Source organism: Grampus griseus (genome assembly GCF_964374135.1).
Source record: "Grampus griseus genome assembly, chromosome: 1".
Classification (NCBI taxonomy): domain Eukaryota; kingdom Metazoa; phylum Chordata; class Mammalia; order Artiodactyla; family Delphinidae; genus Grampus; species Grampus griseus.
Window position 1 is genome coordinate 130818741 of NC_139017.1, and position 27356 is coordinate 130846096.

A 27356-nucleotide genomic window follows, 5' to 3' on the forward strand; every position below is an offset into this window, starting at 1 on the left:
TATTTCTTTACTTTCACAGGAAGACTCTTGTTCTTTTCAGTTTATACATTGTAGGAGAGAACAAAGATAATCAGTAGAACCATAAAAACAGATTTTGTAGTGTGATTAATCAGCAAAGCACAAGCATTTTCAAATAGTTAATTGTTCAAAATCTATATGAAAAATGACACAAATATCAACAATATTCCTGCAGTCAGCAGGAAAATACCTAATTTTGTCATAATTTCAATAAACTCAAACTAGAAAGTTGCTTCCTTTCACCTTCTGATTTTCTTTAGATTGTATTTTGAAAATCAAACCAGAACTTTTTGAAAGTGCCAAAATGGTAGTCAAAATGCAAAGTCACTATCTTTTATCACCAGATACTACGTGTAACAGATATTCCAATCCTTATCCCTGGAGTTTACCTAATCCTTGGCCCCAACCCCTTTCCTAAATTTCATCTCAGGATGAGGATGAAGGATGGTGTTGAGCTGTATGTTATACACATCATTGGTAATTTTTAAAACTCAAAGTTAATGGTTAATTTTCTAGGTTGTACATTTTTAGGCGGTCATGCATCCTATGAAGAACCAACTCTGTTCCTCCAGTTTGGCCTGGATTTTGAATTATTTTGATGTCAGTGACAAAATATTGTGTTCCAAATACTGTTTGGGGGATTATCTTATCAAAACCCTTGTCCTACTACAGCAACTAATACATGCTTCTATTGTGACAATTACCAAGCAGTATTTTAACAGTTTGTCTTTTCCCCCAGCAAACACAAAGTGTTTAACTACTGGGTTCTTGCCTCTTTATTTTTTGAGGCTGTAGGGTCTCATCTTATGTTGGGTACAAAGCAAATGCTTGATAAATATCTTTATGGAAGGGAAGGAGGGAAAGAGAGAGAAAAGAAAAGGAAGGAAAGGAGGGAGGAAGGAAGGAAAGGAGGGCGGGAGAGGGAGGAAGGGAGGGAGGAAAAAGGGGAAAAAGGAGAGAAGGTGCAAGTCCAATTAAAACGGGAAGTTTAACAATTGAACTAGTAAATTTCAAATTTCTTATCACTTAAGTCTTTAAGCATAAATGTTTTAATTTTAAAATAGCATACTAATGTTGCAAAATTGGTTTAAGAAAAATTTTAAATGTAGTTACAATACTAAGATATTATTGCAAATAGTTTCATGCCTTCTCATTCAAAAATGATACATCTTGTAATACATTATCTCAGGGTTGTCAAAGTGTGGTCTCTGGACCAGCAATATCAGCATCACTTGGCAATTCATTAGAAACGAAAATTATCCTGCCCTATCCTAGATCTTCAGAATCAGAACCTGAGGCTCAACCATCTGAGTTTCAATACTCCAGGTGGTACTGATGCTCCCTAAAGTTTGAGAACCACTGCACAGCACAATTGTTCAAAATTAGTCCTACTGTGGATGAAGAGGCACCACTCAAACTCAAATATTTTTACGTTAGAGAAAAACAACTAAAATTTCACTAAAAAATAGTACACATTTTGTTCCGTATAAAAGATACCCCCATTACTTTAGAATCCATAGAAATTTAGAAATAAGAGATGGAGGAAAAACCCTCCAACCTTTCACTTAGTTTAGTCGTAAACTCTTTGGTCTCCTCTTGTTTTAGGCCCTTTCCTTCACCTAAATTTTCACTGTTAAAAATAAAGGTGTAAAAATGAATAAATTAAAAAATATATATATATAATTTTTTAAAAGAAAAAAATTAGAAGAAAAAAGGTGTAATGCTTATTTTTGTGATGCAGTCCTCAAGATCAATTTGTACCAGCCTTCCAAAAAGTTCTTCTCTAAGACAACAAGGAGGCCATCATATCATAGTAAGAGCACAGTTTCTGAAATCGGGCAAACATCAATTTTATTCCAACTCAGTAACTAAGGCCAACACGTTTTTTAGCGTCTTTGAGTCTGGTTCGTTATCTGTAAACCCAAATCCTACCAGACTAACAGATAATGTTTATAAAGGGTTTATCGAATTGCCGGGCGCCGCTGGCACTTCTGCTGATGGAAAAGCCACAGCAGGATTAGCTTGGGAGGAAGCCGTGGACGTAGGTCAGCTGATTCTCCAAGCGAACTGCCTCCTTCTGATTCTCAAAGACCAATCGAAGCTCTCCCAGGTGATTCCGCAGGCCTAGAGAGATGACCTGCCTCCAACTGATGCACGGTCCCTTTAAGAGCCTCACTCCCGCCGCCGCCAGACTCCCAGCTGCGCCTAGGCGAAGGCGGAACCGGAAGTTATGGGGGATGCGCCGGTCCCCAGCATGGCGGCTTGTCGGCCCTACGGGCCGGTTGCTTCTGAGACTGCTGCTGCTCGGCTCCTGGCTGTACTGTGGGTCGTGTCAGTAACCACGGGACCTTGGGGAGCTGCCGCCGGCGGTGGCGAAGAGTCACTTAAGTGCGAGGACCTCAGAGTGGGACAATATCCTCTGTGAGGAGCCCCCCCCCATGGGGCGAGGTAGATTCGGGGTCGAGAGTGGGTCGCGGCTCTCAACACGGGCTAAGGTTTTACTGAAAGGAAAGGTGACCTGTGTCCTTTAATGACCGAGGGACCCCAGGCGGTGAAGAGAGATGTGGGGCTGGGACGGACAGAGGCTATCCTGTGTGATTTCCTTGGGATTTTACTGATCGTTGATGCTTCCTCTTGTGATCCCCCTTTCTTTTTTAAAAATTCATTTTTTTAACCGGTGGGTTTATTTGTTCAAACACATTGATACTGAAGTTAGGCCATGTTTGTAAGCATTGGAATTAAGTTAAAAGGTTGATGGACCCTACCCTGGAAATTTGCCGACTTCGGGGAAGACAAGTACAGTAATTAATAACGATATAGCCAATGTATGTTGCCCATTTATTGTTAACTTTACATTTATTACCTTATACTGTCTCGACCTACATGAGATCCCAGACTGCAAGGGGGCAAATTCCTGCTCCACTTTGTAACAGTGGACAAATTATTTGAACTGTGTTTTATCATGAGTAAAAATATAGATAACAGTGCTACCAACTTAAAGGTCTGTTGTGATAAATTAGTACAGGTAAGTCACTTAGAACAATGCCTGTCACATAGTAGGGGCTATATGTGTTAGCTGTTTGTTTACTGATGAGAAAACAGGCTGGAGGAGTTAAGTAGATCTGTTCATTGCAGCAGCTCTGATAAGTGGAGGAGGATATGAAATGGGAGTTATATTCAAATTAAAATAGGTAATTTTGTACAAAATTAGACAGTTTTATACAAGTTGTAGAACAGAAAAATTAATAGAAGCCAGAGATATAAAAAAGATTCTATGAGAAGAAATCTTAAAATTAAGAAAATTCGATAGTATTTTTAAGAGTTGAGGAGAGGCCGCCATTATTAAATTTTTACAGAATAGCTCTAATTTGCTGATTACCATTATGCTAGGAGTTTGAGAATCACTGACCTAGTAAGTTGAGCCCCTTTCTTGGCAAAAATGTCGGGGTGATTATTTCTAATAAAATAATTGAGCAGTATGAAGAGCTGTGCTATTTGAAACTTACAAGTACCTGAGCATACAAGATGATGTTAACTGGAAAATGTTTTTCCTCGCATAAAGATGAGATGTCCAGTAGTGATTCAGAAACCCTAAAGAGGTGTCAGACTCTGTCTCCAGAGACATCCTGTGAGTACCTTACTTATCTCATATTAGTGTCAATAAAATTTTTAGGAAACAGAACCCCGACCCCAAGTGTTGTGAACATCTATGAGAAGATAATTATTATATCCATTTACAAAAGCTTAAAATCCTGTTGGGGAGACCATGTAGACCCGCCTAAAACAACCATCTTCCTCACAGTCTGATGGAAAGCACCCTCGGCTTGGAATCAGGAAATCTGATTTTACTACCTATCACTCATACCACTTTGGATAAATCACTCAAACCTTGAGCATCAGTTTGCTTCAGTAATGTGGGGATAATAGTATCTACATCACAGGATTATTTGTGTTACATGAAATTATGTATATGGTAATACTTGGGGCCTGTAAATAATTTCAGTCAGATATCTGGAAACTGATTTTTTTAACTTGAAGTTCTCGTATATAATTTGGTAAAGATTTTTATTTTCTTTTTTTTGTGTGTGCTTTGTGCTTAAACCCTGACTGATGTTCCATAAGCATAGCACCCTCTGCTAGAATTTTTAATACAATTTTCCTGTAATAAGTTAATATTCAGGTATTATTTAGTGACACTAGAAGTATACCTGTGCTTGTTGACTTGGACAAACTAACAGCCTCTTTTCACATGTGAATATAATCATAAATATATAAGATGACATGTTAAAGACAAGATGATAATGTTTTATATTGGAATGTAGTTCATATTTCCTTAACTTTTCTACATATATTTGTAAAGATCCAAAAATAAATGATGCTACACAAGAACCAGTTAACTGTACAAACTACACAGCTCATGGTAAGACTTGCAGAAACATTTTAAATAATTTTTAAAACATTATTTCATAGATGAATGTGTGATCGCTAACAGTAATTAATAAATGTGTTTTTTCTTGATTTACAACATTATTATTATTCAGTTTTCAGAACAACTTAATATTGGAGAACTGGCTAGGGGTTGTTAATATTTAATTTAAAAAATAATCTTATTCTATTAATTATATAAACTGAGTTTTTTATTTTCATTCATTTTTTTAAAAAACCTTTAGAATAATTTATATATCTTTCTTGTTGCCCTTTATTTATCAAGTTATGTTTTACAAAGATGCTTCTTTAGACTTTTAATTACTCAAAGAGAACTTGAAATGAGACTTTTAGTCCAATAAGGTACGGTGAGGAGCTTTATCACCCATATCATGCACTTGTAAAATATACTTAGGTACATCCTAAGTGTGAAAAGAATACGGTAAGGATTTGAAGTGTGCATTAATTTTTTCTTAGACGTTTTGGTAATGGATAACACCCTCAACCTAATGATTTGGGGGAGCTTCTGTTATTCCAAAAAATACGTAATGCTAGATAAAAATTAATAAGTTGTTTAGCCTTCTAAAGGGTTATATGTTGGAAAGGAGGCAGATAGATGTAAGTTGGAGCTATTTGGATTTGGCATTCTTATTTGACATGGTACATAATGATGGTCAATACCTAGTATTATTTTGAGAAAAGAACACCTATTGAATATATACTGATTGTTTTATTCTTTAGACAGGAAATAAGGCAATAATTGATGTTTTCTTTATAAATGAAAGCTACTAAACAGATTCATTTTGGAAATCAGATTAAAGGGATTTTTTTTAACTGCAAAAAACTTTCAGTTTTTCAAAATTATCTTATAGTCAAATAACTGACCTCTTGATTATGAATTTGTATATATTTTTAAAAGATGTCCCTTCTCTTTTTTATTCCTTTATATTTTGACACACTGTTAGCCCCATTCTATTCAGCAGAGATATTTGAAAGTAAATTGTGTTAAACTTTTATAACAGACGTTTTGCTACTATTCTGGAGTAATGAAATTTTATCATATAAACAGTAATAGGTTATATATATGATTTTTATAGTAAATATTGCTCAATATATGTACATTTATTTAATTAAGATGTGTTAGACTTAAAGGAACTTTGCACGGAATCCCCTCCTTTTTAAATTGCTTTATAAGTATTTTCTGATTTGCCTGTGTTACAGTTCAGTCTTTTATATTGTGCTCTCAGAATACAGAGAATAGTGTTAACACACATAAAGAACAATGAGCTTTCAGATATTCAACCACGTATATGAAATATGTTGGAAATCTGTGAATACTATTGTGACTGAGGTCACTTTAAACTAGGAATCAGGCAGCCAGCCATCTCAAAAAAGCCTTTTCTAGTCTGCAGAATTCTTTGTACGTATGAGGATTTTGAAGGAAATTATACAACTAAAAAGAATAGTTTCTGACCAAAAAGAGCTCTGCCCTCCAGTTAGGTGTCTCTTTTGTAAAATAAGTTTGAATCCACTTAAGTAATTATTGCTAAATAAGTTTATAAACAACTACAAAATCAAATGATCAGACTGCTAGGAAGTATAAAAGGACTTGGAGGTGTTATGGTAACGTTGTGACCTGTCAGGTAAGTTATCATAGATCATGTAAGTGGAGAGCTGCAGAAAAATAAAAGGAAGGCTTTCTATGTACAGGAATGGTATGGTTATTCATTTGGAGAGAATAAACCATAAGTGCCTAACAATCTGGAAACACACATAAAATGTTATAAATTAATAAATAAATGACTTTAGATTATTATTATGACTTTAAAAAGAAAATAAAGTTTCGGAGACAAATATGAGTTACAGGGCTTCTGCATGTGGATTATAATTTATGCATGACCCAGAAGTGTTCAGCCAAGATCTGGGATAGGTTCTACCAGCCCATCCCTCATGAGGCTATGTCTGTCCACAGGATGCTTCTTTTAATTGTCCTTTTTAAAACACGCAAGACGAGTGGAGTGGCTGTGGTGAGTCACTTCTGAGTGCTGATCAGAGAGGACATCAAAATAACCCTTGAAACATGCTTTTTGGTCCTGACGTAGGAATATATTAGAGTTGTGAAAAGTATGATCTCTCTCGTTTCTCGAGCCAAAATTTTTCTTCTGTTTTTTTTAGTATATGAAGGACTATTGCAGAATCCTCAAACTAAGTTTAATTTTCTTAAACTATACTTTTTTGTAAGGAATGAGTGGGTGGAGTGTTTTACGGAGAGGGGAGTTTGGAGGTAGAGAGTAAGAATTGGGACCAAAGGCAAAGGAGATTCAACTATGACAATAAACTGTGTGGTCTTAAAATGGTTACCAGTTAGCCCAACCAGTTAACACGCATCTTTATTTATTCAGAAATTATTTGTAATAGTTTAATAATTAAATTAAAATAAGTAAATGGATCAAAACAGCTAACAGTGAACATTTGTATTATAAACTATTTATTATTGAGAAATTTATTTATTGAGAAGTTATTATATGGCAGGCTTCTGCTAAATGGTATAGATGATACATAAAAGAAGACAATCTCTGCCCTCAAGGAGTGTTCTGTCTAGAACATATATATACATAAAGACATACATAAGCAAGTGTTTTTAATTTTCTGAGTAGTGAAATACAAAAGTATTTAAACTCCATTTCCAGAAATTTTGCTCTGGTCCTTTGGCAGAAGGTCTTTTTCATTTAGATGTTATTGAAGTATATGTACAGAAGAGTACACTTAAATATAACTCAAATAAACTTTCACAAACTGAACACACCTGTGAATGCTTCCAGATTAAGAGACAACCTTATCAACATGCTAGGACTCTGCCCCATGCTCTCTTATAGCCACTACCCTGCCTTAATGATAATTATTATCCTAACTTCTAATAGCATAAATTAGTTATGCAAAGGGTGTGTTATTTTTAAACTTTTTATTTGGAGATAATTTCAAGCTTACAGAAAAATTGCAAGAATAGTACAAAGAACACCCATACACCCTCTCCCCAGATTCACCCATTGTTAAACATTATCCTTCTGGCTTTATCATTGTGCACTCATGCATGCTCTCTGTCTCTCTCTGAATTTGTGTATATATGTTTTGTCCCTAAATATGTTTGTGTGTGTTTTCTAAGAATAGAGATATTCTCTTGACATAACCACAGTTCAGTTGTAAAACTTGAGTAAATTCAGTGTTAATGCACATACTTTATCATCCACATTCTGATTTTGTCAAATAACCCAAATAAAGCCTTTATAGCATTTTCCCCCAGTACAGGATCCCAAGATCAGGTTTTGCCTTTAGTTTTCCTTAACTTGGAATATTTCCACAGCTTTGTCTTTCATGATACTGACAAGTTTGAAGACTACAGTCCCCTTTAATAGAATATTCCTCATTTGGGATTATCTGATATTTCCTTACAACTAGATTTAGGTTCTGCATCCCAGGATGGAAAATTACATAAATGATGGCGTGTCCTCTGCATCTCACAGCTGAGGGACGTGATATCCATCTGCCTCTCATTGATGATGTTAAGTGTTGATCACTCAGTCTTTTCAGTTAAATATTTTTTCCTTTGCAACTAATAAACAGTCTTTGGGGAGACTCATTTAGACTATGCAAATATCCTATCCCTCATCAAAAATTTCCCCTAGACTTTTCCCTAGACTAGCATCCATGATGATTCTGGCCCGAATCTTTTTTTTTTTTTTTTTTTTTTTTGGCTGTGCCGCAAGGCATGCAGGATCTTAGTTCCTTGACCAGGAGTTGAACCCATGCCCCCTGCAGTGGAAGCACGGAGTTTTAACCACTGGACCGCCAAGGAAGTCCTCCGAATCATTCTTTACTCTGATAGTTGCAAAATGATGATTTTCCAACTCCAGCACTTCCAGAGGAGAGGTGTCTTTTAACAGTAGAAATATGAAGATAGGGTTGGCTCTTACCAGCTTTATCTTTTGCTTTCACCCAAATTCTAGATTGACACATTTAATTATCCGGTGATTATGCAGTATAACCTGTTACAGAAATCATAAATAAAAGAGTCTGACCCTCTTATATGACAGATCAGATCAGAGTGCAGAGGCATGATGTTAACTGGAGTAGGGTCCCAAACCACCTCCTCTCTAGGTCAGTCCATTTTACTGTGATGAAACTTCATTGATTATTTTATTTCTAGTTTAGCTTTTTTGTATTTAAAAAACGGTGCTGCTTTTTATAATTGAGAAATAACAGTGTACCATGCTTAAATTGATGCCATCTAAATCCTAGACATTAGCCAGAGCCAAACATTTTGCAAGAAAACTGCAAATGGAATAGTTTTCAAGCTTCTGGCATGTTGCTTAATTTTGTCAACTAGTTAACATTTATTGGTAACTGGCTTCCTTAATCTCATCATATTGATTTATTTTTGTTTGTTCCTGATATCAGTGTAAGCATGGCATTATCATGGTGTAATGAAAAGAGTACTGATAAAAAGTGATGAGTTAGTCTAGGACTTGTAGAATATTACCTATTTATGACACTTCGGTGAGCTCATTTAATTTCTTGGCACCTCAGTTTTTCTGTTTGCAAAAGGAAGAAAAGAAAAGAGCATATTACTAGTTCTGCCTACTTAATAGTTTTTTTAATAAATAAGGGTCGGGCTTCCCTGGTGGCGCAGTGGTTAAGAGTCCGCCTGCCAATGCAGGGGACACGGGTTCAAGTCCTGGTTCGGGAAGATCGCACATGCCGCGGAGCAGCTAAGTCCGTGTGCCACAACTACTGAGCCTGTGCTCTAGAGCCTGCAAGCCACAACTACTAAGCCCACATGCCACAATTACTGAAGCCCGCGCCCACCTAGAGCCCACTCACCACAACAAAGAGCAGCCCTTACTCGCCGCAACTAGAGAAAGCCCACACACAGCAACGAAGACCCAACGCAGCCGGGAAGGAAGGAAGGACTCCTTTAAAAAAAATAAAATAAGTGTCAAATGAAGTCATTATAAAATATGTAAAAATGAATAAATTCTAGGGTTGTAGGCATCTATTGAATAGATTAATTTCATTTCACAAAATCTATTAAATTTACAGCCACTCACGTGTTATATTCATTCCTCATGTCAGGTTCATTCTCTTAGTCTTCTCAGTGTTGAAGTTCTCTAATTTCCTAGAGTAAGGAAGTTGAACACTTTCTCTAGCCAAGCATCATGCTTTACATACCATATGCTTTTAATATGTGTATAATAGCATTACAAGGGTCTTATCCCATTTCACAGATTACAAAACAAGGTTCAATGAGGTTTTGTAACTTGCCCAGAAGAACATACTAGTTAAGTGACAGAGTTTGGACTTAAGCACAGATTTGTCCCATTCTAAAGTATTGCTTTTTGGAGTTTTCTGTCAGTTGAAACAAATCAGATCAGTCTCAATGTTGCTCTTTAATATTTTATCATGTTATCTCGCTATACTGGGAGCGACAGCTCATCCATCCTCATTAAAGTACGTAATTTTCATCCCTTGAAATAATTAGCTCATACTTCTGTCAAACTTCTCCAGAATTATTGTAGCAATGTGGTTTCCCCTTCACTCTGGTACTTCCACTATTTGTATCTTTCCTGAGGTTCTAAGCCTAGATCGTTGGGCATTTTTCTCTCCTTTATCTGTCTCATTAAATACAAAGCAGCTCATATTGAATACAAATCATTTCTTATATTAGAAATGATACAATAGCATTGAAAGCTAAAATTGTCAAAATATAGGAGTTTGAACAATTAATAGTATCCAACCAAAAAATAGGTATGATTTCTTAGTTTTTAATATTTTTATAAAGCATTTTTACAACTCACCTATAAATGTTTGATCTTCCAAATTTTGTACAGGAACCTGTAATCTCAAAAAATATTATATTTCTGTTAGGCAAGGTATATTGGACAATAACCCCAATGGGAATCATAGTGTTTTGTATTGCAACTATCTCTTTAAGATCTAATTTTAGATAGTCTGCAGGAAGATCTAACAAGACTATAAGGCAGGAAAGTGACAGCTTCAAACTGAACAAGTACAAGGTAGTAATACATTTAGAGGAAAATTACCCAAAATTTAGTAATAGAATTCTGTTTTATTGCACAATTTTCCAATCCAGAACTTACTACTTTGAGGATTTGAAAAAAAATTAAAGGTGTTATTTGAAGAAAAACTTGCGTCTATCTATAGATCTTCCTGCAGGTCACTTCTTTGTGGAGGTGGAGTGGTCCTCACCAAGGCAAAAAACTTTAATTTTTTAAACCAGACATTGCTTTGACTTATTTACATGCCTGATGCCTTAACTGGAGTACATGTACTCCTGGGGGTGGACAAAGCTTTCCAAGAGGTAAACAGATATAGATGAATAAGTTTTCTAGGGCTGTTAGTAATAGTGTTACAAACTGGATGGCCTAAAACAGTAGATGTTTACTGTCTCTGGAGGCTAGAAGTCTGAAATCAAGGTGTTGGCAAGGCCATGTTCCCTCTCAAACTCTGGGTAGAATTTTTTGTTTCCTCTTTTGAGCTGCTAGGGGTGGCTGGCAATCCTTGGCAGTCCTCGGATTGTAACCTAATCAGTCCTAGTTTCTCTCTCTCTTTTTTTTTTTTTTTGGCCATGCTGCATAGCTTGTGAGATCTTAGTTCCCGACCAGTGATTGAACCTGGGCACTCGGCAGTGAAAGCCTCGAGTCCTAACCACTGGACCACCAGGGAATGCCCCACATTAGTCTAATCTCTGCTTCTGTCTTCACATTGCATTCTGCCTGTATGTCTTCACATCATCTTCTCCCTGTGTATGTTCAGTTTTCCCTTTTTTAAGGATACCAGTCTTATTGCATTAGGGCCCACCCTAATGACCTCATCTTAACTTGGTTAAATTTGCAAAGACTATTTCTAAGCAAGGTAACATTCTGAGGTACTGAGGGTTAGGACTTCAACATATCTTTTTGGAAGGGTACAATTCAGCCCACAATGTGTCTTTAAAATAATCAATTTCCAGATCCTCAGTTTTTATATGTGTATTTTTTCCTACAGTTGATGTAAAATTTCTGAATTTTAAAGAAGAGCCCTTTCACATTCTTGGTTGGATCATAGTGGCTATCAAATTGCTGTGGTATTTAGATTCCATTTTAAAGAATGCTATAATATTTCAATACTAAGGGCAGTATTTACAGTATGCTGGAAATAATATTTTTCCCAACAATTTAAACCCATGGTGAAAAATTTTAGAAGTCAAGTTAAAAATGTGTGAGGGAGTATATGGTTTTAAAAAGTTATTTTAGGGAGCGTGTGAGCCACATTTTTTGAAGACCACTGATCTACAGCAGTTTTTCAACCTTAGTACTATTAATGTTTGGGACTAGATAATTCTTTATTGTGAGAAGGCTGTCTTGTGCATTGTAGGATGTTTAGGAGCATCCCTGGCCTCTACCCACTAGATGCCAGTAGCAGCTTCCCAGTAGTGACAACCAAAAATGTTTCCAGACGTTGCCAAATATCCCCTGGAAAGCAAAATTACTTTCCATCATTCCCTCATCATAGAAATAGAGCATACTGATCTCCTTTCAATTGGTAACATAGAATATATATTAGCATTTCAGACGTATGTTAATCTCGGTTTTGAGTTGTCTACTATATAGCTCCAGTCAAAAGCATGACCTAAGATGGCAGATTGAGAGATATAACTTAAGGGACATGATAATAATTCATTCACAAAAGTCAGTAAGTTTTATCTCTATATCAAGGCAGATGGCAAAACAACTACATACAAATCATGTGTTAACTTTTTCTCCATCTCTGTAGATCTTTTTTTTTTTTTTTTATCATTTAAAGCTTGTGTTTCCTTATTTATTTTCATTTTGGATGATCTGTCCATTGGTGAAAGTGGGGTGTTAAAGTCCCCTACTATGAATGTGTTACTGTCGATTTCCCCTTTTATGGTTGTCAGTATTTGCCTTATGTATTGAGGTGCACCTATGTTGGGTGCATAAATATTTACAATTGTTATATCTTCCTCTTGGATCGATCCCTTGATCATTATGTAGTGTCCTTCTTTGTCTCTTCTAATAGTCTTTGTTTTAAAGTCTATTTTGTCTGATATGAGAATTGCTACTCCAGCTTTCTTTTGGTTTCCATTTGCATGAAATACCTTTTTCCATCCCCTTACTTTCAGTCTGTATGTGTCTCTAGGTCTGAAGTGGGTCTCTTGTAGACAGCAAATATATGGGTCTTGTTTTTGTATCCATTCAGCCAATCTGTGTCTTTTGGTGGGAGCATTTAGTCCATTTATATTTAAGGTAATTATCGATATGTGTGTTCCCATTCCCATTTTCTTAATTGTTTTGGGTTTGTTATTGTAGGTCTTTTCCTTCTTTTGTGTTTCTTGCCTAGAGAAGTTCCTTTAGCAGTTGTTGTAGAGCTGGTTTGGTGGTGCTGAACTCTCTCAGCTTTTGCTTGTCTCTAAAGGTTTTAATTTCTCCATCAAATCTGAATGAGATCCTTGCTGGGTAGAGTAATCTTGGTTGCAGGTTTTTCTCCTTCAACACTTTCAATATGTCCTGCCACTCCCTTCTGGCTTGCAGAGTTTCTGCTGAAAGATCAGCTGTTAACCTTATGGGGATTCCCTTGTGTGTTATTTGTTGTTTTTCCCTTGCTGCTTTTAATATGTTTTCTTTGTATTTAATTTTTGACAGTTTGATTAATATGTGTCTTGGCGTATTTCTCCTTGGATTTATCCTGTATGGGACTCTCTGTGCTTCCTGGACTTGATTAACTATTTCCTTTCCCATATTAGGGAAGTTTTCAACTATAATCTCTTCAAATATTTTCTCAGTCCCTTTCTTTTTCTCTTCTTCTTCTGGAACCCCTATAATTCGAATGTTGGTACGTTTAATGTTGTCCCAGAGGTCTCTGAGACTGTCCTCAGTTCTTTTCATTCTTTTTTCTTTACTCTGCTCTGCAGTAGTTATTTCCACTATTTTATCTTCCAGGTCACTTATCCGTTCTTCTGCCTCAGTTATTCTGCTATTGATCCCATCTAGAGTACTTTTAATTTCATTTATTGTGTTGTTCATCGTTTCTTGTTTCATCTTTAGTTCTTCTAGGTCCTTGTTAACTGATTCTTGCATTTTGTCCATTCTATTGTCCATTCTATCTCCAAGATTTCGGATCAACCTTACTATCATTATTCTGAATTCTTTTTCAGGTAGACTGCCTATTTCCTCTTCATTTGTTAGGTCTGATGGGTTTTTATCTTGCTCCTTCATCTGCTGTGTGTTTTTCTGTCTTTTCATTTTGCTTATCTTACTGTGTTTGGGGTCTCCTTTTTTGCAGGCTGAAGGTTCGTAGTTCCTGTTGTTTTTTGTGTCTGTCCCCAGTGGCTAAGGTTGGTTCAGTGGGTTGTGTAGGCTTCCTGGTGGAGGGTACTAGTGCCTGTGTTCTGGTGGATGAGGCTAGATCTTGTCTTTCTGGTGGGCAGGTCCACGTCTGGTGGTGTGTTTTGGGGTGTCTGTAGACTTATTATGATTTTGGGCCGCCTCTCTGCTAATGGGTGGGGTTGTGTTCCTGTCTTGCTAGTTGTTTGGCATAGGATGTCCAGCACTGTAGCTTGCTGGTCGTTGAGTGAAGCTGGGTGCTGGCGTTGAGATGGAGATCTCTCGGAAATTTTTGCTGTTTGATACTATGTGCAGCTGGGAGGTCTCTTGTGGATCAGTGTCCTGAAGTTGGCTCTCCCACCTCAGAGGCACAGCACTGACTCCTGGCTGCAGCACCAAGAGCCTTTCATCCACAGGGCTCCTTAATTTGGGATGATTGGTTGTCTATTCAGGTATTCCACAGATGCAGGGTATATCAAGTTGATTGTGGAGCTTTAATCCGCTGCTTCTGAGGCTGCTGGGAGAGATTTCCCTTTCTCGTCTTTGTTCTCACAGCTCCCAGGGGCTCAGCTTTGGATTTAGCCCCGCCTGTGCGTGTAGGTCGCCGGAGGGCGTCTGTTCTTTGCTCAGACAGGACGGGGTTAAAGGAGCCGCTGATTCGGAGGCTCTGGCTCACTCAGGCCCGGGGGTAGGGAGGGACACGGAGTGTGGGGCGGGCCTGCGGCGGCAGAGGCCGGCAAGACGTTGCAGCCTGAGGCGCGCCTGTGCGTTCTCCCGGGGGAGTTGTCCCTGGATCCCGGGACCCTGGCAGTGGCGGGCTGCACAGGCTCCCCGGAAGGGCGTGTGGCTAGTGACCTGTGTTCGCACACAGGCCTCCCGGTGGCGGCAGCAGCGGCCCTAGCGTCTCATGTCTGTCTCTGGGCTCCGCACTTTTAGCCGCGGCTCGCGCCCGTCCCTGGAGCTCTCTCAAGCAGCGTTCTTAATCCCCTCTCCTCGCGCACCAGGAAACAAAGAGGGACGTAAAAGTCTCTTGCCTCTTCGGCAATTCCAGACTTCTCCCCGGACTCTCTCCCGGCCAGCCGCGGTGCACTAACGCCCTGCAGGCTGTGTTCACGCCGCCAACCCCAGTCCTCTCCCGGCGCTCCGACAAAAGCCGGAGCCTCAGCTCCCAGTCCCGCCCGCCCCGGCGGGCGAGCAGACCAGCCTCTCAGCTGGTGAGTGCCGGTCGGCCCGATCCTCTGCGCTGGAATCTGTCCGCTTTGCCCTCCGCACCCCTGTTGCTGTGCTCTCCTCCGCGGCTCCCAAGCTCCCCTACTCCGCCTCCCGAAGTCTCCACCCGCGAAGGGGCTTCCTAGTGTGTGGACACTTTTCCTCCTTCACAGCTCTCTCCCGCTGGTGCAGGACCCGTCCCTATCCTTTTGTCTCTGTTTAGTTTTTTCTTTTGCCCTACCCAGGTACGTGGGGAGTTTCTTGCCTTTTGGGAGGTCTGAGGTCTTCTGCCAGCGTTCAGTAGGTGTTCTGTAGGAGTTGTTCCACGCGTAGATGTATTTCTGGTGTATCTGTGGGGAGGAACGTGATCTCCGCGTCTCTCTGTAGATCTTAACATTATAAGCTCTTGCTTATATCTGGAGTCAGTGTGAGAAATGGCTATGTGGAAAACTTTTCTCTATTCTAATAAAGTTCTAGTTGAGGACCTTCTCTATTACATTCTCTTACCCTTGTGTCATGAACCAAACCAAATTCCCACAGTGGTTTAGAGGTGAATTGGTATGCTTTCTTTCAGTTATATCACAGTAGCTCTGTAAAGCTTTTTGCCTTAACTACCAGGAACCTCTGAGCTACATTGGTGGTCGGTTATACTGTCTTCCCTTAGTTGTTTCCCAGTATAATTATTTCTTCACTCTCCCTCTTCCCTTAATCTTATTACTTTTTTTCTTGTTTAAATGGTTCTCAGTTGTATTGAACCTATCTATGCCTTTTAGCATAAGCACCTCCTTGTGTTGGAAATGTAAATACATTAAATAAATAAAGTTTATGGGACGGTATAGTTTGAACTATCAATAACACACAGAAGGGTGCAAAGTCATTATAGAGTTTTTTTCCTGGCCTCATTCTCTCAGTGTGCTACTCTGGCATAAAAAAAGGACAGTGATTTCTTAAAAATCTTAAGATAATTATAGACAGAAAATAAATACCATTTTTCTCTCATAATAAAACTCTGGAGTCTGTGGGGGTTTTTTTGTTTGTTTGTTTTAGACTATTAGACCAAGTTCTGTTTTCATTTTCTCAAAAAAAACCCCACTGTAATTGTTGTTGCTAAACATAGAGATAAACATTTACTGAAACTAGCCTAAAAACATTAGTACCTTTTAGTCAGAAACAATGAAGGAGGAAAAGGCACTAACATTTATTGAATGCCTACTAAATGCTGGCCTTACACTAGGTATTTTGTATCCCATTTAATCCCCACAATAGTCTTATTATGATCTTAGTGCTATTTTTATCTACAAGGAATCCAAGGTTCTGAAACAGGCAATGCACAGATAGGTCATTCTCATTCCAAAGTTCTAGCTCTTTCTTTTTTAAATAAATTTGTTTATTTTTGTCTGCGTCGGGTCTTTGTTGCTGCGCGTGGGCTTTCTCAGTTGCGGTGAGCGGGGGCTACTCTTCGTTGCAATACATGGTCTTCTCATTGCGGTGGCTTCTCTTGTTGCAGGGCATGGACTCTCAGCACACGGGCTATGGTAGTTGTGGCACACGGGCCCAGCAGCTGTGGCTCGCGGGCTCTAGAGCACAGGCTCAGCAGTTGTGGCGCGTGGGCTTAGTTGCTCTGCGGCATGTGGGATCTTCCCGGACCAGGGGTTGAACCCGTGTCCCCTGCATTGGCAGGCGGATTCTTAACCACTGCGCCACCAGGGAAGTCCCCAGAGTTCTAGCTCTTTACATGATGTGCCATAAAGACTTCAGGACAGTGCCTGCCTAGCACATAGTAAGCTCTATAAGTGTTACTGCCTCGTATTATCATATCATTTGGGGTATGAATAAAGATCAAAATTACTAAATGCTGAGATAATACACTACATCAAATCCTAGAAGGAATAGAGAAACAAAAAACAAATTCTATACATTCAGAATAAATGAAAGTAATTTATTTAGAATAAAGAGGAATCAGTTTATTGTAGCCATCATCTATAAGAACTTTATAAACTGAAAATATAAAATCAGACTATGTTACATTTAATGAATTACCTAATGAGATACCAACAAAAATTCGAGAAGTATTCTTTATCCTAGAGATAAAGTAAAGCATAGTAATGTGCAATTCTTCCCTTGTTACCTTTGTCAGAGGCAGGAGATTGAACTTGATGGGTCATGCATCTAACTCAGTGTGGCAATTGTTATGCTTTTGTGTTCAGACTACTCTATCATATTATCTGTATCTTTTTTTGTTTTTATTTTTTTATCTGTATCTTATCTTGTACATGAGTGTGTGTGTGTGTATATATATATATATATATGTATATAAAATGTAGCTTTTCCTATCTAAATTAAAGTATATCATGTTATATTGGAGGTGGTTTGTTTTAACATTATATTTTCTTGTGTGTATTGCTAGCCTTAGGAAAAAACATAATTACATACTTTTCCACAAGAAAAAAAATAATGGATTTTTGCTTTTTTCTGCCTTTAGTTCCATGTTTTCCAGCACCTAACATAACTTGTAAGGATTCTGGTGGCAATGAAACACATTTTACTGGAAACGAAATTGGTTTTCTCAAGCCCATATCTTGCCGAAATGTGTAAGTACCTACCTTACTGAAGCTAAATTTTCAGATTACTTGCCTATGTTGTATCTTGACTGAATGGAATGAAGAGGAAAAGAGTTAATTTGTAAGGAGAATCCTGCACTAATATAATTTATACCTTTTTGCTTTTGTCAGAAAATCTCTATTTTAAGTGTGCATATCGTTTTATATATATATATATATATATATATATATATATATATATATATATATATATGCAGTTTACCAACCAAGTAAAGCTCAGTAATTCACTATGTGGGATAAATAGAATGAATGGCTTCATGCCATGTCAGTTCAGCCAGTTTTTGCTACCAAATGGCTTATGAAAAAATTCTGTTTTCAAAATTTGGGGGCTTTCTCGAGTGCAAATAAGGGATTGTGTACCTATAGTATTAAAAGAATGCTAATTAGTAATCATTTGCATTTTGAAACTTGGTTTCATTATTTGTAATAGGTTTGGATGATAAATGGTAATGTTAAACAGAATTCAAAAGTTAGTTTGGTATATTAAGACAAATAGTTTTATTTTGTTGGGAGTATTGTTTGTTTAAAGGACTTTTAAGTTTGCTATTTATTTTTGCTCCAGTAAAGCTAACAGTTTATTCTTATGTTAATGCTTTGTCCTGAAAACATGATTTAATTTTACCCATTTTTGTTAATTGTTGGCATTCTATTTTTATCTTTTACTGTACGTTGTTGCATTTTATATGATGGCACCTATTCTGCAGTTATATCAAAAAACAACCACTATTTGACTGTTTCTGCAAGTTCTATTAGAATTCTTAGAAATTACTATTAGAGTTTTTTTTTTTTTTTTTTGACCCTACTTCACTGAGTTAATGAGGGGCTTTAGATTCTTTCTTGCTGTGTAATCCAATCACTTTAAGCTTCTTGGGTTCCAAGATTGCTCATAAGTAAAGTAAAAATTGTTAAAGGGAATTATTTCCAAAGTACTTAGATATGGTTTAGTCAGTTTTTAGATTTATAGATTGATGTTTCCAAATGACAAATAATTTGTTAAGTGTTGGTCCAAGGTTATAATACAACAACTAAGAAAATCATCCATTAAGAACAGCTAACCATTCAGGTTGGACGTTGCAGGTTCATATTACCTATAATGGTCATACCACAATGATCTGCCACTTAATTTCCAAATCAACTCTGTTTTTCCTTTTACTGTCTCTGAGTAGTTAGGCTCAATGCAAGTGAGCTGTACTAATCATGCTCACAAGACATTGATTTCAATTGTGATAGGAAATATAACTATCAAGGAAACTAGATACTCCAAGTCTACTGGCCAACTTATTCCCCTCCTGTAGTAAAGTCTACAATTCCAAAATAGAATTTGCTTGATGAGCATTGAATCAGAACAACGGGAGTTAGATTGATGGATAATTTTAATAAGTCACAAAAGTAACATAACCTGATGTATCACTTTCCTTTATCAGGATATTCAGTACATGCCTACCAAACAGCCAGCTGCTAGTTAGCTACTGAGTAAAGACTCACTGACAAATTCTTAATTCATTGAGTGTCCCTTTTCCGGTTTACATATTTTCCTTCTCCTGTAGGCATATCCTTTTATAATATTGATACTTGACTAGAACTCCATCTCAATATTGCAGATATAGCCATTCTATAATGTATTCTTCAGCAACTGAAGTCTAAACTATGTCTGATTGGTTACCAAGTCACACACCTATTTATACTGGCCATCTGCATTAGTTGGAGCAGCCTGTTGTAACAAATGTCTTAAGAATTTCAGTGACTTAACACAGTAAAAGTTATTTCTCACTCACATCATAGTCCAATTTGTGTTGCCTTGGGGGTCTGGATGGGGTGAAGGGAGTGGTAGTTGCTCCATGCAGTCATGCGGGCTCTTGTGCTTTCATCTTGTAGCTTTGCTTCCTCTAGTCCTTAGAGTCCTTTCCATTCAGCCAGCAGATGGAAAGTGGAGAAAAAACCCCTGCAGGAATGTTTTATTGGCCAGACATAAAATGATGGCATACATCACTTCTGTCCTCATTCCATTGGCCAAAACTCAGTGATGGCTGCACTTAACTGCAAAGTTAGCTACAGTAAACAAAGGCATATCTCAGAGATATCGTGAGTTTGGTTGCAGACCAGTGCAATAAAGCAAGTCACATGAATCATTTGGTTTCCCTGTGTACATAAAAGTTATGTTTATACTATATGTAGTCTATTAAGTGTGCGATAGCATTGTGTCTAAGAAAACCATACCTTAATTTTAAAATAATGCTGTTGGAAAAATGGTGCCGATAGACTTGCTTGATGCAGGGTTGCCACAAACCTTCAACTTGTAAAAAACACAGTTTATCTGTAAAGCACAATAATGCAAAGCACACCAAACAAGGTCTGCCTGTTGTTTCGTTGTATGTACATGAGAAAAAGAGAAATGATTTGGTAAACAATTAGACAGATCTCTTCTACACCACCAGTTTTTAGATTATCCTTTAGGGTGATTTATTTATGTAGGTAACTGCTTTTCTGATTTCATTCCCCTTACCAGCCAAGATTTTTGAGAGGCTTGTTTCTATAATATTTATCTTTTATGAATTTTTCAGTCTAATGCAGTATGGCTTTTGGCCATACTGAAATTCGCTAGCCATCTTTGTTGCTATATCAAATGGATATTTATAGTCCATATCTTAATCCTTCTACAGCATTTGGCATTCCCTTTTCTTAAAATACTTTCTTTCCTTAACTTCCAGTATAAAACACACTTCTATTTCTTTTGATTCCTATTCCTTTCCTTCTTCCTTAAATCTTGATATTCCCAAGATTATGTCCTTGGTCCTTTTCTCTGCTTCATTCATCCACCCCTTTGGTTTCTCTCACCATCTTTATATAAAGGTCCTTTCCTTCAAATCATTTCCTCCTTTGTATTAGTGAATGCAGCTGTTTTACCCAGTTTCTTAAGCAGAAACTTTTGGAGTCATTCTCCTATTCTCTCATTCCCCACATTTCTTCTGGCTGCTTCTGCCTTCTTAGTATTTCCTAATTTTGTTTCCTTTTCTCTCCCACTGCTACTATCCAGTAGGTTATAGCTTGAGTTTCTACAAGGTCTCCCAATTTATTTCTCTACTTCTAGTCTGGTGACCCATTGCAATGTAGAAGGGGCACTACTGCCCTCAGTGTAAAATCTGACGTTCTTATAATATTAGATGCATAGACAGAATCTCTGGGTTGTTTACCATCTTCCCTAACTCCCTGAAAATGTCCTGATTGTGAGTCAATGCAAAAAACAGGATCGTAAGCAGGAGACTGACATAATCAGATTTGACTTTAAAATGATAACTCCAGCTACCTTTTTATTTCTTTACTCCTCTTTGCAGCAACTCCTTGAAAGAGTTATCTAATACTTCTTTTCTTTAATTTTGTCCAACCTTTTTTTTTAATTGAGTTAACATAGGTTTGTAACATATAAGTTTCATGTGTACATTATAATTCAACTTCTGTATACACTGCAGGGTGCTTCTCACCACATCTAGTTTCCATCCATCATCATACAATTGATCCCTTTTACCCATTTCGCCTACCTCCCACCCCCCTTCACCTCTGTGTCTACCAGTCTGTTCTCAGTTTCTATGTGTTTGTTTTTGTTATTTTTTTGTTGTTCATTTACTTTTTTTTTATATTCCACATATGAGTGAAATCATATGGTATTTGTCATATTTGTCTTTTTCCATCTGACTTATTTCACTTAGCACATGGCACTTAGCACATAGACCTCAAGGTCTATGCATGTTGTCACAAGTAGTAAGATTTTGTCTTTTTTTTTTTAATGGCTGACTAGTATTCTTGTATATATATACACCATATCTTTATCCACTCAGTCATTGGTGGGCACTTAGGTTGTTTCCATATCTTGGCTATTGTTAATAATGCTGCAGTGAACATTGGGATGCATATATCTTTTTGAATTAGTGTTTTCTTATTCTTTGGATAAATACCCAGAAGTGGAATAGCTGGATCATATGGTAGTTTTCTCCATACTGTTTTTCTTTTCTTTTCTTTTTTAAAAATAAATAAATTTATTTATTTATTTACTTTTGGCTGTGTTGGGTGTTCATTGCTGCACGGGCTTTTTCTAGTTGTGGCGAGCAGGGGCTACTCTTCATTGCGGTGCATGGGCTTCTCATTGCGGTGGCTTCTCTTGTTGTGAAGCACAGGCTCTAAGTGCATGGGCTTCAGTAGTCGTGGCACGCGGGCTCAGTAGTTGTGGCTCACGAGCTCAGTAGTTGTGGCTCGCAGGCTCTAGAGTGCAGGCTCAGTAGTTGTGGCACATGGGCTTAGTTGCTCCGCGGCATGTGGGATCTTCCCAGACCAGCATTGGCAGGCAGATTCTTAACCACTGCACCACCAGGGAAGTCCATCCATACTGTTTTTCATAGTGGCTGCTCTAATTTACATTTCCACCAACAATATATGAGGGTTCCCTTTTCTCCACATCCTCTCCAACATCTTGTCTTTTCTTGTTTTTATGATAATAGCCATTCTAATGTGTGAGGTGATATCTCATTGTGGTTTTAATTTGCATCTCTCTGATGATTGAACATCTTTTCAAGTGCCTGTTGGCCATGTCTTAAATGGAAAAATGTCTGTTTAGATCCTCTGTCCATTTTTTAATCAGGTTGTTTGTTTTGTTTTTATTGAGTTGTATGATAGGAATTGCACTGAATCTGTAAATTGCTTTAGGTAATGTGTATTTTAACAATGTTAATTCTTCCAATCCATGAGCATGGGATATTTTTACATTTCTTTGTGTTTTCTTCAATTTATTTCAATAATGTCTTACAGTTTTTAGTATACAGGTCTTTCATCTCCTTGGTTAAACTTATTCCTAGGTATTTTATTATTTTTGTTGCAATTATAAATAGGATTGTTTTCTTAATTTCTTTTTCTGCTAGTTTGTTAGTGTATAGAAACACAACAGATTTTTGCATATTGATTTTTTTACCCTGCTGTTTTACTGTATTTGTTTATTATTTCTAATAGTTTTTGATGGAGTCTTTAGGGTTTTCTATATATAAAATTATGTCATCCACAAATAGTGACAGTTTTACTTCTTTCTTGCCTTTTATTTCTTTTTCTTGCCTAATTACTCTGGCTAGGACTTCCAATATTATGTTGAATAAGAGTGATGAGAGTGGGCATCCTTGTCTTGTTCCTGATCTTAAAGGGATAGCTTTCAATTTGTCACTGTTGAATATGATGATAGCTGTGGGTTTGTTACATATGGCCTTTACTATGTAGAGGTACATTCCTTCTGTACTCATTTTATTGAAAGTTTTTATCATAAATGGATTTTGAATCTTGTCAAATGTTTTTCTGAGTCTTTTGAGGTGATCATATGGTTTTTATTCATTTTGTTAATATGGTGTGTCACATTGATTGATTTGTGGATGAATCATCCTTGCATCCCTGCAATAAATCCCATTTGATTATGGCATATAATCCTTTTAATGTATTGTTGTATTTGGTTTACTAATATTTTGTTAGGGATGTTTGCATCTATGTTCATCAGAGATATTGGGTTGTAATTTTCTCCTCTTGTGGTGTCCTTGTCTGGTTTTGGTAATGCTGGTTTTGCAAAATAAGTTAGGAAGCATCCCCTCCTCTTCAGTTTTTTGAAAGAGGTTGAGAAAGCTAGGTATTAAATCTTTGAATGTTTGGTAGAATTCACCAGTGAAGCCATCTGGTCCTGGACTTTTGTTTTGGGGGAGGTTTTTGGTTAATGTTTCATCTCTTTACTAGTGATAGGTCTATTCAGATTTTCTATTTCTTACTGATTCAGTCTTGGAAAGTGGTATGATTCTAAGAATTTATCCATTTCTTCTAAGTTGTCCAATTTACTGGCATACAGCCATTCATAATAGCCACTTATAATCCTTCATGTTTCTTTGGTATCCATTGTAACTTCTCCTCTTTCATTTCTGATTTTATTTATCTGAGTTGTCTTTTTTTTTGTTGTGAGTCTAGCTAAAGGTTTGTCAACTTTGTTTATCTTTTCAGAGAACCAACTCTTAGTTTCATTGATCTTTCTATCTTTTCTATTTTCTTTTTAGTCTCTATTTCATTTATTTCCACTCTGATTTTTATGTTTTCCTTCCTTCTGCTGACTTTGGGCTTTGTTTTTTCTCCTTTTTCTAGTTACTTTAGGTGTATGGTTACATTATTTGTGGTGTTTCTTGAGGTAGACCTGTATTTCTATAAACTGTCCTGTTAGTACTGATTTGCAGTGTGTTTCCCTTAGATTTTCAGTATGTCATATTTTCATTTTCATTTCTCTTCAGGTACTTCTAAAATTTCTCCTTTAATTTTTTTCATTGATGCATTAGTTATTCAGTAGCATGTTGTTTAGTTTCCACATGTTTGTGATTTCTCCAGCTTTCTTCTTATAATTGATTTCTAGTTTCATACCATTGTGGTCAGAAAAGATGCTTGATATGATTTCAGTTTTCTTAAACTTATTGAGACTTGTTTTGTGTCCCAGCATATGGTTTATCCTTGAGAACATTCTGTGTGCACTTAAGTATGTGTATTCTGCAGATTTTGAATGGAATATTCTGTATACATACATCTGTTATTAAGTCTCTTTGGTCTAGTGTTTCATTTAAGACCGACTTTTCCTTCTTCTCTTTCTGTCTAGGTGATCTGTCTGTTGATGTACAGGGGGTGTTAAAGTTCTTATTCTGTTGCTGTCAGTTTCTCCCTTTAGGTCTGTTAATAACGCTTTATATATATTTTGGTGCTATTTTGTTAGGTGCATATATATTAATAAATGTTATATCTTCTTGATGGGTTGTACCCTTTATCATTAGTATATAATGTCCATCCTTGCCTCTTATTAACTTTTTTGGTTTGAAGTCTGTTTTGTCTGATATGAGTATGGCTACACCTGCTTTCTTTTGGCTGCCATTTGCTTAGAGTATCATTTTACAGCCCTTTACTTTGCACTTAATATTTATCTTTAGAACTGAGATGTGTCTCCTGGAGGCAGCATATAGTTGGGTCTTATTTTTTAATCCATCCAGCCACTCTGTGTCTTTTGATTGGTGAATTCAATCCATTTACATTTATTGTGATTTTTTTTTTTTTGGCCACACCCTGCAGCATGTGTGATCTTAGTTCCCCAACCTGGGATCAAACCCATGCCCCCTGAAGTGGAAACGTGGAGTCTTAACCACTGGACCACCAGGAAAGTCCCCATTTAGTGTGATTATTGATATATGAGAACTTGGTATTGACATTTTATCTTTTCTCTTCTGGTTGTTCTATAGTTCCATTGTTTCTTTTTCCTTGCATTTCCGTCTGCTGTTTTAGTTTGGGGTTTTCTATGATGTTTTTCTTAGTTTTCTCTTTTTTTATGTTTTGTGTCTCTGCACTAGATTTTTGTTTTGTTATCATGAGGTATGTATAAATGTTTTAAATTTAAAATAGTCCTTTTTCTGCTGGTAGTATCTTATCCTAATATGCCTCTACAGGTTTCATCCTTTTCCTCTTCTCCTTTTATGTTTTTGTTGTCACAAGTATGTCTCAACACAAAATGCTGTGAGTTTGTTACCAAATTGACATAGCTGTAGTTATTTTTAGTGCTTTTTTTCCCACCCTTTAACCTTTGCTGTAATTGTTTAACAACCTATTCTGATATACAGTTGCAATTTTCTGATTCTGTCTATTTATTACCTTACTCAGTGTTTTGTGTACTTTTGCCTTTTCATTTCAGGTAGAAGAGCTGCTTTCAACATTTCTTGTTAGGCAGGTGTAGTGGTGATAAACTCCTCAACTTTTGTTTGTCTGGGAATGCCTTTATTTTTCCTTTCTGTCTGAATGATACCTTTGCTGTATAGAGTATTCTTGGCTGACAGTTTTAATCTTTCAATATTCTGAGTTTGTCATTCAACTCTCTTCTGGCCTGTAGAGTTTCTGCTGAGAAATCTGCTGATAGCCTCATGTGGGTACCTTTGTAGGTTATTGTCTTCTTCTTTTTCTTTTTTTTTTTCCTGGCTGCCTGTAAAATTCTTTCTTTGTCATTGACTTTTGACAATTTTAATATAATGTGTCTTGGAGAAGGTCTTCCTGTTTTGAGATAAGTAGGTGTTCTATTAGCTTCATGGGCTCATATTTCTAGTTCCATTCCCAGATTTCGGAAGTTCTCAGCTATTATTTCCTTAAATAGGCTCTCTGTTCCCTTCTCCCTCTCTTTTCTTTCTGGGATACGCATTGTCCTTATGTTGCCTTTCTAATGGAGTTGGATAGTTCTTGTAGAGTTTCTTCAGTTAAAACAAAAATCTTAGCTCTCTCCTCTTTTACCTGAATCGTTTCTCAATTTCTGTCTTTGAGTTCGCTAATTCTCTCTTCCATGTGTTCTACTCTATTTCCAATGCTTTCTAATGCCATTCTTCATGTTGTTTATTGAGTTCTTCAGCTCCATAACTTCTGTTTGGATCTTTTTTAGAGTTTCAATCTCTTTGATAAAGTATTCCTTCTGTTCATTAATTTTATTCCTTAGTTCACTGAACCGTCTTTTCTGTTTTCTTATATATAGCTTGTTGAGTTTCTTTCTGATACCTGTTTTGAATTCTCTGTCAGTTAGACCAAGTCTTCTGTGACTTTAGGTTCTGGAGAACTGTCATTTTCTTTTTCTGATACTGTGTTACTGTGTTTTTTCATAGTGCTTGGTGAGTTGTTCCTTTGCTGGCGCGTTTGAAGTAGTGAATACCTTTCTTATTTAGGTAAACCTTTATTTACTTTGATTCTAACAGTTCAACAGGTTGGTAATTAGAGTCCTTTCTTTTGTTTTTCAGTAGGTGGCGCTATAGCATAAGTTATAGCTTAGTTTATCTTACCTGAGTGCTTCTGGCTATATTTGAGAATTGGCACTTTCCACCCTCCATCACCTTTGCCAGAGATGTCGTCAGTGCCCTCATCATCACTGCTTGTTCCTCTGGGGTTACTGGTGCCTTGAGATGGCGGGTGCCTCTGCCATATGTGGGGTTGCCTGGGTTGTGGGCACTGCTGTAGCGGTGAGGGAAGGGGGAATGGGGGGAAGGAGCCAGGTTTGGGTGTGCTGTGGGGGAGAGCAGAGTCACAGGTACCACTATGGCCCTTCCAGTCTTTCTTAAGCCTGTTCTGTTCTGTCTTTTACCCTCATCGTTACCAGAATTGCTCTTGCTGAGGTCACTAAAGATCTCCTCTTGGTTAAATTTAGTAGTAAATTCTCAGGCATTCTTACGTCATTCATCGGTCACATTTGGCACAGTTGATCACTCTGTTCTTAATACACTGTCTTCACTTGACTTTCCAAGATACCACACTCTTTTGGTTTTACTTCTTCCTCACTGTTAGCTCCTTCATGGTTTCTTCTCTGCTTGATATGGAAAGGTTTGTTGTACATTATTGTGACAATAGCTCACAAATGCTCCCCTACAGTCTATCTTCAGCACAGCAGCTAGAGTGATTATTTTAAAATCTAAATCAGATCACACTCCACACCTCTACTTACCTCTGCAGTAGCTTCACATATATCTCAGAGTAAAAGACAGAGTTTTTACTTAATGATGATATTCAAGGCCTTGTGTGATTTGCCTTCTTTGCCCCCTATTATCTCTCTGACCTCGTCTCTTACTATTCTTCCCCTCTCTTACTCCACTCCTGCTGCACTGTCAGGTATGCTGCCTTT

General features: G+C 37.3%; 1 protein-coding gene across 4 annotated transcripts in view; it reads left to right on the forward strand.

The window, feature by feature from the left end:
* Positions 1-2248: 2248 nt before the first annotated feature.
* Positions 2249-27356, forward strand: part of TM2D1 (TM2 domain containing 1) — a gene marked incomplete at its 5' end in the record, with an annotated part of 145326 nt that continues 120218 nt past the window's right edge. For all 4 annotated transcript variants that reach the window (XR_014298190.1, XM_082677203.1, XM_082677201.1 and 1 more), the window contains 3 exons: positions 2249-2430; positions 4365-4438; positions 17536-17644. Coding sequence is in view for 3 of the 4 variants with exons in the window: in XM_082677203.1 (XP_082533329.1) it covers positions 2249-2430; positions 4365-4438; positions 17536-17644 (365 nt within the window). The remainder of the gene's footprint in view (positions 2431-4364; positions 4439-17535; positions 17645-27356) is intronic.